Source organism: Ixodes scapularis, unplaced genomic scaffold (genome assembly GCF_016920785.2).
Source record: "Ixodes scapularis isolate PalLabHiFi unplaced genomic scaffold, ASM1692078v2 PGA_scaffold5__190_contigs__length_132052651, whole genome shotgun sequence".
Lineage (NCBI taxonomy): Eukaryota > Metazoa > Arthropoda > Arachnida > Ixodida > Ixodidae > Ixodes > Ixodes scapularis.
Genome location: NW_024609880.1, coordinates 77,610,620 through 77,626,375, shown reverse-complemented (window position 1 = coordinate 77,626,375; position 15,756 = coordinate 77,610,620). Strand labels below are relative to the sequence as shown.

The following is a 15,756-nucleotide window of genomic DNA, read 5'->3' as shown; positions in this document are numbered from 1 at the left end:
CGCCAACAAAATTCAAAGTGCCCGCCAATGCCCTGTGACGTAACAATGCACCGCAAGGTGTCGGGACGGTCAGAAGGGAGGCATCGACCTACGTCACTAAAGGTGCGTTCGCCGGAAGTCACGCGAGTTTCACTCCTCGTGCTCTCCACGTCCGTGCCTAAGACTTTTTTTAATTTGTTATTCTGTTTTTTTTTTTCCACGAGCGATCGTAGAAAACGAATTTTCAGTTCCACTAGCTTTTTATCGCTGCACCGTTGGTTAGTTTGCGTGCTGTAATAGTTGAGGACGAAGTCAGTGGATCGACGTGATGGAGGCCAATGATGAAAGCGTTGCGAGTACAAGCCAGTACACGAGTGCATGCCATCAGTCCGATGGTACAGAGCCATATTTGGCACAACACAAACAATCGAGTTTTGAAAAAAAAAATTAGAACGCTCGCAGAAATTAGGATTGGCAGCAACGACACGCCCAATCGCACTGCTAAAGGTTCAAACACCGAGGTCGTCGAATCATCGGACACTGTACAGGCCGAAGATGCCTGTCGTCTAGAGAATACGAACTGGTGAGTTTAACAAGTACAAGTAAACGTCGAGCATAAAGTACGTGTTTTGTCTAGAACATGAGTACAGCTTGTTTACTAGGTTCACTGACTCCTCTCCTTCTACCTTTACAGCAACATTAGGCGATGAAAAGCAAATAAATGACACCTTGTCTGCTTGTATCGCTCACGGAGGTGCGAAGAATAACAAAAATATATTAAAAAAAAATATTACACGTGGTCCCGGTAAGCACGAGGAGTGATACAACTCACGTGACTTCCGGCGATGCCTCAATTCTGACCGCCCCGACATCTTGCGGTACACTGTTACGTCACAGGACACTGGCGGGCGCTTTAAATTGGGCTTCGTACTTCCATTTTTTATTAAAAAAAAACTACGCAACTCTAAAGTGAAAACAAAAAATTGGTGATGTCCTGATACACCATTTTAACGCCTAGCATAAGAAAACAATTTTTTTTTTTTGCGTGTTAGAGGTTTTTGAATGAGAAAATTCGACACACAAGTGCAGCAGGCAAAACTTATATGAAACACACAAACTGCGTGTTTTTTTTTTTTTGTTTTTTTTTATGACAGCGTTAATAGGAGGAAGCCGAGCAACGGTTTTGAAACGCAGAACTCAACAAGCTATAAGGAAGTGCTACGTCAAGGAAACGTCGTTCGTCTTCCTCCAGGATAGAGCTACCATGAGAAAACACACAGTTCGCCTGTTCCGCATAAGTTTGGTGAGCATTGTACAATATGCCAGCCTCCTTTGTACTTACAAAGCCTGGCAGTTCGACGACGGAGCCATAGAGTGCCCGGTCGCAGATTTGGAGCGCGAGGATCTGGTAGCAGAGAGTATTTCTGGTATTCAGCGCACAGCTTCTGCAGCGGCGAGGACCCGAAACATGGTTTTCAAACTTGACGAGAAAAGAAGCGGCAGCGCGAAGAACGCGAGCAGCAGAGCAGACATGCCATCGCTCGGGAGAAATGTGCTTCGGCGTCTCGCCGCAGCGGGACGCCAGTAACATGCCTCTCCTCTCATTCGTTGTCTACTGCACTACCTTTTCACTTTCGGCGGCTGCGTCTCGTGGCGATCTGCCAGGTTTTGTAAGTATACATAGGCTATGAATATGCAATCGAAATGGAGGCCTCTATGGCATGTTTTTCTATGAAGTTTATTGCATGGTAAATTGAGAAGTAATCCTTATTAACTGTTAAAGACCTCTTACACAATTACCTAGATTTGTTTGTTTCGCTCCGTGGGATTCTATCAATCCACCTGAAAACTTCAAAGATATATAGAGTTCAGTTTAGGTCGTTATGAGTTATACTCAGTCGTATTAAGTTGCGCACAAAGTCCAGCGTGCACACAGCGGTGGCACAGGATTGACAACCTTTCCTATGTCGCTTATACCTCTCGACATTTCAATTTCATACCCATAATGTGTAATCCGCAGGTGCACACGGTACACAAAACGCCTGATAAAACACAATATTGAAGAATATAAAAAACTATTGAATGTCTCGCGTTGCGAGGCATTGTTTCGGAACCTAGAATGTAACTTTCCGATCATCTTCTCTGACATCGGACATCCTGTCCTTGGTATTGTTTTGGGGGTCAGAAATGTTGACCTTCCGAGTGCGGTGTCGCCGGTGTCGGTGTCTATGTTGTTTTGTTTTCGCCAGCTTGGTTCGAGGCGGCCCGTTCGGAGAGGCCTCGGGCTGACAGAGCTCGGCTTGAATTGGCTGGGCTTGAGATGGTTTGACTTGAAACGACTCGACATGAAGCAGCTCGGTTTCAGCAGGCTCGGTTTGAACTGACCCGGCTTGAAGTGGGTCGGTTTCAGCAGGCTCGGCCTGAATTGGCTCGGCTTGAGATTGCCCGCCCAAATAAGGGCTCGTCTCGGAGGTGTCGTCGTCGGGCGTCGGCGACGGCCGAGGCTGCTGAAACGAGAGTGCTTTGAACGCCGCTTCAAGGACCGGATAGCGCCGAAGCACAGCGTGGAAGTCGGTTGCCAGGAGAGAGAAAACGCAGCAGTGCGTTTCGGCCACCACGTTCCTCTTGCGCACAGTGGGACCCAGAAGGCAAGCCTCTGCAGCGGAGGTTGACGATGTAAAGCGGACAACAAAAGTCGGCTGTCGGACATAACAGGACGCTCACACGTGCATTTTAGTAGGACAATCATCGTATTAAACTTTTAGACACCAATGCAATCTGTGTAAAAACCAAATCTCTTTTTTTTATAAGAACTATTTGAACATTGGCCATCCTCTAGCATAGTAAAAGAGCTAATGTCCAATATACACTCATATAACTTCTTTCGGTGTCTGAAGGTGAATATTTGTAGATTTCCGTACCGCTCCTCCTTATCGCGCGCTTTACCGCTCTCTGTTCGAACCATGAAACGATTGTTCTACTTTCGCTAAATACTACTTAGAATCACTCCCTAACGTTAATAACTGAATAAACTTGCCTCAAGTTTTCTTTCTAAACAATGGCAGTCGCAAAAAAAAATAAAAAAATATGAGCATCGTTTTTTCCCTCAACTCGAGGCGAGAACGAGCGGCCACGTGGCCTGGTGCCTATCCTATTCCGCCAACATTAATCACAGCCACGCGCTGAGGTTGGTGAGGTGGAAAGCGCGTGATGGAGCTCCAGGCATTGTTAGAGTTCGGCTATATTCTCATCACCGGAGTGGTTGGACACGAGCCAATACCCGAGTGTCTGTCGAGGCATTGATTGTTACGAGCCGCGCTCGACCGTCGTCAGGCGGGTGGTTTTGATCCCAGAATTAGGTCATCGAGCTTTGCGAAGGCGAGGCTAAAAGAAATAGTCCCCTTTTTTATCCCCGCCATTTCACCGCGACGAAGAAGCTTCTGGATCAGTGGCGGTCGGTGCGAGTATATACTTGGGCCAGAATATAGGAGCAGTATATCCCTCTGAAAATTCATGAACATTCCAACCCGATATCGTTTCATGGCCCCTTTAAGCCATGCACGTTCCGTGACGTTTTCAGCGCAGCCTATACCCGAATGCTTCCGCGTGGAAGGCTTGGGATAGGATGCCTCGATGTTGGTGTAAATTAAAACACCCCCCTGCCCCCCCGCCCCCCCCCCAAAAAAAAAAAAAAAGAAGCTCAGGATCACGCTGCATTTATTGCGCGTGATTAGCTTAGACTGACGGCAAACTCGCTCAGAGGACGAGCGCCGTGACGATATACTTTTGGGCCCTGCTTGACTCGCAGCTCTTTCCGGAATAGCACATTGAAGTTAACTTAAAACCGTCTCTCACTCTCGCTCACTCTCCGTACGTGTGCGCGCGTGCACATGTGCACATGGTTTACGTGTTTGTGCTTCTGCGAGATGTCACAGAGCGTAATACAGAAAGTGAAAACCAATAACAAATTTTTAAAAGGCGACAGTCAAGCAGAGGCATAGCGAAAGTAGTGGTATACGAGAAGAACAAAGCCTGGACGGCACTCAAAAGATAGGCCGAAGTATTTTCGCGGAGATAAAAGAGTGCAACGATGACTGCCTCTTTGTAAGACTCGAACGAGCGCTTGTCCCCACGTGTGGATCAGATGGCTGGCGACAGCCGTCAAGAGCGCCTTCTATCATTCGGTAACGTTATCTGCATGCGAGTGAAAACCTCTGTAAACAACCCTGAAAAACAGAGTTAAATATACCCTTTTACTTCAAGGCGTCTTTGCAACTGACGAATCTAGGTATGTTTCTCGTTTTCTGATACTGGGCCGTCCAGACACGAAAAACAACAAGACCTTGTTTGATAACTCTTCTAAAACCGGTTCCTTTCGGTACTCATTTTTTCCTGCTGGGACTAACTTGAATATATAATTTTTAACAGCACCGTTATTTCGTCATTTCTAACTCAGTTAGATGTTGCACAAATTCGTATTATTTAGGATGATTTGATTTCCCTGTATATTTTTTTTTCTTCTTACATTACGTAGTGATATCTGATCTGGTTGGCTCGATTTCTCTGTATTCTATTACGTGTGTGTATTACCTTTAACGTTGACTTTTTTATCTTTTTTTTTCATCCTTGTTGTTTAAGATATTACTCACTGGCATGCCGCGTGGCTGTGTAATCTGACAGCAAAGTGTGGGTTAGTATCCATGGGCTTGTGTGCTTATTCCCGTATATAGAGCTATAAGTGCATCAGTCCTTGGGGATCTATTTTCATAAGCGCAATAAACAAATAAACAACAAAATTGGCCGCGGCCTTTACCTCCAAAGTTCTATAATTGGTGTGTCTCCCGACGCATATTTCCCGCGAAATTTAGCGGGGAAACTGAATGGTTGTTTGGTCACGTGACGTCAGGTCACATGACGTGGATATCGCCCGATAAATGTAGAGGGGAAACTGGATTGGGTGTCCGGGTCACAATACGTGAAGTTTTGCGCTAAACTTAGCGGGTAACTGCATTGATATATAGATCACGTGGCGTCAGTTTCCCGCTAAATTTAGCGGGGAAACTGAGTTGACGTATAGGTCACGTGCCTTCAATTTCCCCAAGGTGCATGGGTCACGTTACGTCACGTGATGCCACTTTTCCCGCTAAATTTATCGGAAAATTCAGGGGCGGACGGACGGACACAATTTTGGGATTAGAGGGTAGTGTTAAAAGGCGTTTCAGGCTTTCGTAGAAATAAATAAATTGATTAACCTATGATGTATACGTTCTCGTAATTAACATTGCACATGACAACACAACAAAAAACAAAAGGAAATCAAGGGAGGGATGTATGAGACATGTATGTCTTGATAGGCTCTTCTAAGGAAAAAGGATCATCAGGAAATGCAATGTGTTTCTGAGCGAAATTCCACCGGAAAATGAAAGCGCATTCAAAAACGAATGACGCTGGATGTAGAGCAACCAACGAGGTCACGTTTTGAGTAGTGTGAAAAGTTCAATAAGGCAAATATCGCTGGTGGTGTTTTGATTTCGCCTTATTCAAGTTTTCTTGCATGCCACATATACGATGCCAGCACAGTGTTGAGTGGTGGGCTTCCCCTTTAACTTATCAATCCTTCGTAAGTAAACACACGAAATCACAACGCTGATTTCACACTCGGGAGGAGTACAGGCGGCGAACCACGTCTGCTTCCGAGATAATGCGTGGACGTTCCTGTTCTCGCGCTCTAAGACATATCTTCGTTTCGCCTTAAGTCGAGACGTAGCCGACGCTACGAGCTGGTGGGAACAATCGGGCAGCGTAAAAAAAAACACAAGTATGGTGTTCGTTATGTTCTTGTACGGGTTCTATCGTCGCTGAGCCAATCATAGACGGAAAAGACCCAGTGACTTGCGCTTTTGATAGAAACCAGGGTTTTGTTTCGAACTCTGCAGCTCGGGTACATTGATGGGGATGAATCCTCTAAAAACAGGGGGGTGACAAGTCACACTTCTTTTCTCCCATCAATGAATGTCCATGCATCCCCCCCCCCCCCCCCCACTTTTTTTTAAAGCGATTTTTATAGGGATTAGCTTTCTTAGGATCTTCAGGTCCCTTTGAAGTATTTTTCTTGTCTTTTATTTTCCTCGTTAAATGTAGCGGAAAAAATGACGTCACATGACTGCATGTCACGTGACCTTACACAAATTCGGTTCTCCCGCTGGATTTAGCGGGAAAATTGACGTCACGTGACCTCAAAACCAATTCATTTTCCCCACTAAATTTAGAGGTGAAAATTACATCACATGATTCCCTATCACGTGACTTAAACACAAATTCGGTTTTCCCGCTGGATTTAGCGGAAACATTCAAGCCACGTGACCTCACCAATTCAGTTTCCCTGATAAATTGAGCAGAAGAATAATGGCGCGACTCTATGTCACGTTACCTGTACACAAATTCAGTTTCCCCGCTGCATTTAGCGGAAAAAAAGGACGTCGCAAGACTTGATGTCACGTGACCTTATTGTCCAACGTTTGGTACGTCCCGGGATGGAGCAAGGAAGTCAGAGATTTGGCACGCACGTGCCTGCAATGCCAACGCGCAAAAGTGCATTCGCCATTCATTCACCCCCTTCTCTTGATCCGTAACACTCCCCACCCGTTTTTTAAACGAATTGTTCTTTGTAGAAATGTGAACAGACGCCCCGGCCACAGATGCCCGGCCACAATTGAGTTGATTCTTGTTGATGCATGGAGTGTTATTTCGATCCTTCTGTCTGGGGACGTCGAGCAAAATCCTGGGCCTCAGGGAATAGAAGAACTAAAATTAAAGTGATGATGAACGTCACGCTTACCTCACAGAATAACCTAAAACGCGAATTGTTAACCTGGCGGCTTCTCATGAAAGCTGGATTTAACAGTGAACGCTGGAATGGGTGAAGTAATGGCAGCTCTACAGGAGCATAAGGGAGAGATTCGAGTTCTGCAGAGGGAAGTAAAACCCTTTAAAAACGATTTCCAGCTCCACCAAAAGCGCCTGGACGACTTAGAAGATATTAGTAGACGCCTCAACCTTGTGATCTTCGGGTTCCCTGAGCCAGACCATGAAAACACCAAAATATCAAGCAGCCAGATAATCGAGGACTTGATAGGACAGAAGCTTGGAGTGGCTGTTAGCTCAGTGGAAAAATTCCACCGAATAGGGGGAGAAAAAAAAAAGACAAACCGCGGCCTGTGATTATACGTTTCTTTGACTATAAAGAAAAACTAAAGGTACTAAAACATTGTAATAAATTGAAAAGAACCAAAATCTCAGTCAACCATGACTTTTGCAAACGTACTCAGGCAAAAAGGAGCAAGTTTTGGTCAAAATCTGGCGAGTTCAAGGCCAGAGGACGTAAAGTAGTGCTAGACTATGATAAACTCCGAGTTGATGACGACCTTTATAAATGGGACGAGCAGAACGACTGTCTAAAGTGCATCCGCTCTCAAAAACGTCGGAACGATGTCGATTGACGTGAATTGAAGCAGTCACGTTTCTAAATGCCCGAAGTTTCGTCAATAAAGTTCACAAGCTCGAAAAATTACACTTACCTACAACCCGCAGATAATAGCAAACACAGGAACATGGTTATCAGCAGATATTTGTGATGACGAATTTACTCCCCCCACTCACAATATAATCAGACGTGATCGTGTCTCTCGATGAGGGGGAGTTGCTTTGATAGTAAAAAAAAAGAAGTCTCATGCGTTATCTTAAACGAAATAACTGACAATGAAAGTGTGTGCCAAATCGACTGTCACGGGTTTTCGGCTCTCGTGGGTGTTCTCGATCGGCCCTTATCTTCTCCTGAGTCATTTCTAGAGGACATTCAATTTCACGTGCAAGAAATATAAACCTCTAATGAAGGCTATACCGGCGGGTGATTTTAATCTCCCGTCAATTAACTGGTCGACTTTACAGCCTGGCACAACTGAGGTAAAAAATTACAACTTAGTACTTGAACAGATGCTCAATTTTAATCTAACTCAGTTTGTTACTGAAGGTACTCGCATTTCCCAAAATAGCAATAACACGAAGGGACCTCATTTCTGTTGGAAACTTTCCAGAGGACATGAAGTCAGCGTTCACGATGGAATTTCTGACCAGAACCTTGTTTTCCTTTCGACTAATGTTTGCCCAGTAAAAAAGAGTCACGATAGTAAACGTGTCTTTAACTTTGTTGCTGCAGATGATAAAGCTATTATCGATACTCTTGATTTGAAGGCTTCAGCGACTCTGAGATGGAGGGTGACATTTAAACATTATGGAGTAGTTTCAAACATATTACTGCAAAGTGTCTTCCCAAATATCTACCAAAAATAGTAAAAAAGAAACATCAGAACGCCTGGATAACAAGAGATATAATACATCTTAAAATAACATTATCTAGGAAACGGAGAGGAAATTCTAAAAATTCTGATATCATATTTTCTCTCACAGTGACGCTGAAACAAAAAATAAAGACAGCGCGCGATTACTATTATTTTTTTTTAAACAACGTTAGTAAACTTTATGAAAGAAGCACGCCAAACATTTTGGGGGTGCTTGTCGGGCAACAGGAAATCTATTGAACAACTCCATGTTGATAGAAATGAAATTACTGACTCCTACCAAATTGCTAATGAGTTTAACAGTACCTTTCACGATGTTTTAGTCCGCCATGCACTTCTAAAGAAACTATTGAATCAGTCCCTTTTTTCCCAATATTGAAAGATATAAACTTGAACATCAACGGCATGTGTCATCTACTTTTAAACCATAATGTAAAACACTCGTGTGGTCCTGATGGCATCCCGAATGCTTTTCTGAAACGTCACTCAGAAATAATTTTACAATATTTAAATGTCATGTTCAGGACCTCTTTAGATCAGAGATGTCTTCCACCCGACTGGATTTGTGGAAAAGCTTTACCTGTACATAAGTATGGGAGAAAACTGCTTGCTGAAAATTACAGACCAATATCAATAATTATCACTTGCTGTAAGTTGCTAGAACATGTCATCGCCAGTCACATAAGTTTTTTCTAGATACCCATAACATATTAGTCAACTTTCAACATGGATTTAGAAAAATAACTGTCTACAACTACTTAGTTACTTTCAGCAGTGCACGATTTCGGACATGCGATTAATAACAAAGAACAAATTGATGCAATAATTTTTGAACTTGTCCAAGGCCTTCGACAGAATCCCGCATCACCCTACTACTAATAAAACTGCAGCGGGTTGGAACTGCTCCTCGCTTTGTGACAAAGACTGCTGCTTATATGAAAAATAGAGTGCAATTTGTTGAAATCAACGGATGCCAATTAGTACATCTTGACGTGCTGTCTGGCGTACCACAAGGGTCGGTCTTAGACCACTATTTTCTTTAATTTATGTCAACGACATAGCCGACAATGTTGACACAAGTGTGGCTGTGAAAACGTTTGCTGATGATTGCGCTGTTTGTAGAACTGTCAGAAACAAGTTGGATAAAGTATCGCTTAACGAAACTTTTGCAGAACTGCCGAATGGACTCTAAGGCATTCGCTCTCACAGTAACACACAAAAAATCCCCTCTTAGCTTTGCCTACCACATAAGAGACAAATGCATCCAAACTGTAAATGAGGTAAAGTATCTGGGCATAAATAGTAATTCAAAATTTAATTGGGAAACTCATATAGATAATATAACTGCAAAGGCTTAAAAAAAAAGTTGTGTTACCTAAACTAAAGCTGGGGCTATGTGACTCGTCGGTAAAACTTTCGGCGTATAAAAGTTTAATTCGGCCAGTGCGCGAATATGCGTTCATTTTGTGGAACCCGTACTTAATAAAATATATTGAAAAAGTTGAGAGAATTTAGAGCCTCAGCACGATTTTATTCTTCCGACTTTAGGCGCCTGTCATCAGTGTCGGACATGATACGTAAATCCGGACTTGAGTCGCTCGAGTCTAGGCGAAAAATTGCTAGGCTGCTTTTTTTTAATAAAAGTTACAATAATGAGTCCGGACTAGACAAAACCTTATATCTTTTGCCAACTCCCCAGCGCTCTGCAAGGTTGAATCACACAAAACATGTCAGACCATATGCTCTTAAAAATAACACGTTTAAATACTCCTTTTTTGTGCGTACGATTATTGATTGTAGTTTCCTGGCCCCCAATAGTGTGCATGCCCCAAATTTTGACTGTTTTGACTGTTCTGTCTGAAACTTTACAGGGTGTTTCGCGAAGGGTGGATAAATTCAATATTGCGAAAACAACGCATCGCACAAAAAGGCTTGTGTCGTCTTGGTCCTAGGCCAGAGGCCTTTTTAGGAAAATTATTAAAGTTCAGGATAATTGAATTGTTAATTACTTTCGTGTAAACAATTTCTTTTTTTATATATATATATATATATTGAATTTAAGGGCATGGTTTCAATTACAATCGGAAGCTAAGGCTCTTGGAGCGCAGGGTGAAACCAAATAATATACACCTTTTCCACAAGGGTGCAGCCACCTTAAATGTCGTCACTTTTGGTATGCGTTGAAACATCTTTTTGATCTCTCCACGCCGCTGGAAGCTGCTCACAAAAAAATTCGTGATTGTGACGTGTTCTTGCTTTCCCTCACCTATTATTTCTCGCGTATTCCAGGTTGAAATATCTTATTCATTTTTCTTCCCCCACACAATATACGGAACCCACGTGACTGAAAACGAAATGAACGATAAACGTCTATAGACGTTTTCAGGCAGCTGCGGATGGGCGCCGCAAAAACCGACCTTCAGTTTTTGTTTCCCCTTATTCCGTTCGTTTCACTTCATCATTGCCACAGCACGACAGGTTATTGTAACTTTGGGTGCTGCTGTGCCGTTCTTCTCAGCATTTGGTATCTCGGTAAGTCAAGAGGCCGGCAATGTCGGCTCAATCTGGCGCGTGTTTGAGGCGTTTATAGGCGGCGGTTCGAGTACCCGGTCACTAGATTTTAGAAGGCAGACACGTCCACATATTATAATGAATTGTAATTACATATTTGCAAAAGCAGGAGACTGTCAGTGGTCACGCTCAGCGCACCTGATCGTTGCCGTGTTCTATGGTGCACTTGCTGCCGGTCTTCTATTCGCGTGGCACGAGAGAACGCTGCTCTCAGTGGCTCATGACATGCTTCTCATGACTCTACAATCTCAGCACCAATTCAGTTTCCCCGCTAAATTTAGCGGGAGAAAAATTACGCCACATGGCTTGGTGTTCTTTAGCGTACACACAAATTCTGTTTGCCCGCTAACTCTAGCGGGAAAATTTACACGCGACAGGCCGTGGCTCTTTCAATTAAGTGTGCCATTGCATCTGTTCCATTTGTTTTCTTACGAAACTTACAAATAATAAAGAAGCCAACTCGCTGTTTACAAACAACCAACCAGCTTAGCTTTAAGCCGTCACAAATCTGCGCGTTAGCAGAAACCAGATTACAGTAAGGTGAAGCGTCCGCACATGCGCCGTACCGACAGCAGTTCCGCCGCCGCGAAGTGACGTCAGAAACAGATCGCATGATGAGAGACGAAGTACCTCCAAAATAAGAGCCCCTGGTGCAAGTTCCTACGACCACCCGGCCCTCGACTTGTGCCACCGTCCCGGAGCGAACGAAGAACACTTTAGTACCCGTGCCCCCTTGGCGGACGATGACGTCCTTGGGCTGGTAAAACTCTGCCTTCAGCTTGGCCGCGATGTCGTTGGTAAAGTCCGGATCGGCACTGGCGAAGAACGGAACGCCCGCCAAGATGTCGCGGCAGGTGTGACTCAACACTTCCTGTCACACAGGGAAAACATGGAGCAACGCATTTGAGCGTGAAGTACACAACTGTACTTACACCACATTTATTTACATACACAGATGTTAGCGAGTATAAGGTTTCTGGGCGCCGACATCTTTTGGCCTCTGTAAATCGTCTGAGAGGGGTCGCCCTTTTCCGAGGCGCAGTGGAGAATGGGGGGTGTATCACTGGGGCGCGTGTAAACCAACTTCACTAGATTACCTCGTTGTGGAACTGCTGCAAAAGGGGGGGGGGGGGGGGAGTAACTCTCCCCCCCCCCCCCTCACTCAACTTAGTACGCCCCCCGTCTTTTGAAGCGCTATCTAGATTTTCGTTTACAAACTGTGTTTTCCATAGAGCAAAGTGGAACGCCATCTAGACGATGTGCATAGAAACGTTTGCATTCCCTAGAATGCACTGCAGTTACCATAGCAGCCGTCCGGGGCGTCAACCGACAGGAGGCGAGCCGTGGGGGCAGAGGGAGGTACTGCTCGTGCAAGCAGCATCTATGAGCAGATCCGTAGCTGAGCTAATCTAATAACGTTGATGCTAACCCCCTTCCTCCTTCCCCCCCCCCCCCCCCCTCCTTTTTACCCTCTTCGCTGTGAAAGTCTGCGGATGGCACACTAATGGCGAATTCCACTGGTCGTTTTGGAGCGCGCCGGGATCGACTTTTCCGGAGCGAGCCTATTTCACTGGGCGATCGGGATCGAGACAGACGTGTTTCACTGGTCGTATTGGATTAGCTCCCGCTCCAGATCTCGATCTTGATCCGAGAAAAGTTGCTCTCACGATTTCGGCGGATTCAACCGGAAGCCTCCTCCTTTTCCCCCGGCGAGGGAGTCACCGATTTTCGTCTGGCCAAACATAGTAGGCGTTACCCTAGCACCCGGCCCACTGGGAGACAGAAATAAGGTTGGGCTAGTTGGTTGGTCCTGTTGAAAAGGTATGCAAAAGGTATTGATACAGCGCAGACAGGGTTGAGACTATGGGCCGGAGCCACGCGGGAGGGAGTCCGAATTTTTCTCTGTCCCGCCTGTCCCCAGCTGTGTTAGTTAGTTGTACGTTATTCAATTCCCCCTAGATAATTTCTACCAGCCGTCTAATCTCCTTCGTTATCATCCCTTCTCCCATTCTCCTTTTCAAACCAACCCCAGCGCTCCGGCTAAATCCGTCGCCCCCTTGGGGAGGGCAGGAGCAAGCCCTGTGCATCTCAACACAACGTGCCCCAGTGTTCCGTCCTCCCCTTGGCACACGGCACAGCGTGTATTGATTTTCTCATACATTGTCCTCTCCTATAGTGCTCAATACTCCTGTTCTATCCTCAAATAACAACGAGCTCCCGCGTGAATTATCATACCAATGTTCCTTTCTTATTTCCTGTTCCCGTCCCCTGTGCATAGTTAAAACTGATTTTCCCAGCATTCTTTCCTCCGACATTTTTCTCTCGGCTTCTTTTACTTCCTTTTTTACTGAGGTGGTCTACCCTGCCCCAGCACTTGATCGTTAAAATTTGAATTTCAGTTTTCGGGTTCGGTTTGTCCATTTAGTGCTCAGACTTTTCATATATAGATGCTTATATACCTTCCTCGCCCATCGTGTTCCTTCCATAGTGTCCAGCCTTTGTTCGAATTATAACATGCTGATCGCCTCTCTAACCTAGAACGATGCCCAGCCCATGTCGCCCTGCACTCCTTCATTTGGTGCGGTTTACTACGATTGGTCGAATGCCATTTCATCGAAGCATGTTTTAGAGAATGGGCACGTTTTATCGCAGCACGGTTTAAAGAAAGCGGAGCCTCAGTTTAGAGAAACGCCGTTTATCAAAAAGGGGACGCTTTAAAAAAAATATACTTTCCTACTTCTCACGTGCATCACTGGTGCGCGTGTTAACCCAGGCCCCCCGCTGCGCTCCCGCATAGCGTGGCGGTGCACTGATACACCTCGAGGGGTTTTTAAGCGAGAGGAGGATGCTCATTGTCGGTGTACAAGTACGCTGGCTGGGTAACGGAGGGTGGATCTTTCAGGAAAAAGGTGCATGTGCGCCTGATGCACCTGACTACACCCTTTTTTTCTTAGTCTGCGGCGGCTTATTACAAAAATGTTAACTCACATGATTTACCCGTACACGCGGCTTCGCGGCGGCCAAATTCGCTAAAAGGAGGCTCATTGCCATTTCCTCTAAACTGGGTTCTCTATAAAGGGATTCGATAAACTGGGGTCGGTAAAACGGCGTTCGCTAAAACGAGCTTCTCTAAACATGCAGCATGCCTCCGCATTTGTTGTATCTTCGTGCGCCCTCAGTGTCAGTCTGTCCACGCCCCTCTGCCGGATCCCTAAATTCGACCTTAGATTTTATGCATAATACCGCATTTTCAAAAGACAACCTTGGCAACATCATTCCTTTCCATATTCCTCTAACCTCATATACCAAATATTTTTTATTCAAAACAGATTTTTTTTAATCGTCTTTACTGTTACGTCAGTGCCATTTTCGCTATATGTTTCTTGAGCTCGGCAGATGCTCCAGGGGCGAACTGCCGTCACAGTTTGGTGAGTAATTAACTAAGCTCGTTAATGAACTTTTTTTTTTAATTAGTGCAAATAAACGTGGGGTTTCAATTAGAGACTTTCTGAGCGTTATCGAAAATCACTAAAGAAACTTTTTTTACAACGACTCGAACCTCGTGGGAAACTCGGGGCGCGCTAAAGTTACCACTCGTGAAGCAGGCACATAGTCAGCAGTGGCGGTGCGCGCTTGATTAGATCGTTATCGCGTTCCGCCACTGCCAGTTTGCGCCTGCTTCACGAGTGGTAACTTTGGCGCACCCCCAAATTTCCCACGAGCTTCAAGTCCTAAAAAGAGTTGATTCTGTGGTTTTCGATGACGCTCAGTATCCAATTAGAATCATGTGTCCATTTTCACTAATAAAAAGTTATTTAACAAATTTTAGTTAATTACTCACAAGACAGTGACGGTTCTTCGCCCCTTGCATGTTCGCCGAGCTCGAAAAACATATAGTGAAGACGGCTTTAGCGTAGCAGTAAATACGCCTTTTTTTAAATCTGTTTCGAATAAAAATGTCACCCGGTATATGTTGTAATTCCATAGTGCCCTATGCTTCATAACAATGCCTTTCCCAACCACGGTGGCCCGGCTAGCTTTTGAGCATGACTGTTTACAAACGTGTTTTTGCTCAAATGCGTTAGCGTGTAGGACGGTGACTTGGGCCCGTTGGTAACAGTTAAACATGATTAAAAACAGCATTAGATAAACTGGGACGAAGAGCAGGTAAAGAATACGACAATACAACGGCTGACTCGCAACTGAAGTTTATTAAAAGGAAAGTGAACCAAAGAAACATGTTAGACAGATTACACACATACAGATTAAAAACACACGTCCACCAGGCGACCAGCTGTGCAGATACATCGCCTCAAAACTCCACACTCATGTTCGATTGCAGATACAGTACCTCCCTCTCAGATAGCGCCACCGATGGCTCACTGACACATCTGTCTGCCATCGAAGAGATAATGAACGCTTGGGTAATGGACCTTTTCCGAGAAGCGTTCTGCGCACGCGCGAGCGCCCGATGCCAAGCGGCGGAAGTCGGAATGAAAAATCGAGGAAATTCGGAAGGAGGCTGTATATCAGCGAGTAGAACACGTAACTGCAGCATATATATAATTGTGTTACACAAAAAAAAGAACGTCGACGGAAAGGAAAACACGACGTTTGGGTGGACGCTACGGATGCCCCTCTGTAAAGTCGCGTTGGGCAGGAGCCGCTGCTCAGAGAGCGAAGAAACTGGTAGCGTAGCTCCCATTATCGATTGGTAGCGCAGGTAGGACACTTCCTCGATTTTTAGTTCGTGCAGCCACCGCCTGGTGCCGTCGATATGTGCAAAAAGTCCATTGTCTCTCGAGTCATTTTTTCCCTGTGTCTGCCCACAACAGTTACGTCACCAAAA

At 45.0% G+C, this 15,756-nt stretch overlaps 1 protein-coding gene across 1 annotated transcript in view; it reads right to left on the bottom strand.

Annotated features, from left to right (window-relative positions):
• LOC120838647 (potassium/sodium hyperpolarization-activated cyclic nucleotide-gated channel 3-like) overlaps positions 1 to 15,756 on the bottom strand; it is a 45,410-nt gene that overhangs the window by 15,540 nt on the left and 14,114 nt on the right. Inside the window, exons 7-8 of the mRNA XM_042294259.1 lie at positions 11,538 to 11,778; positions 2,365 to 2,635 (exon numbers count right to left, since the gene is read on the bottom strand). Of these exons, the coding sequence (XP_042150193.1) occupies positions 2,365 to 2,635; positions 11,538 to 11,778 (512 nt within the window). The remainder of the gene's footprint in view (positions 1 to 2,364; positions 2,636 to 11,537; positions 11,779 to 15,756) is intronic.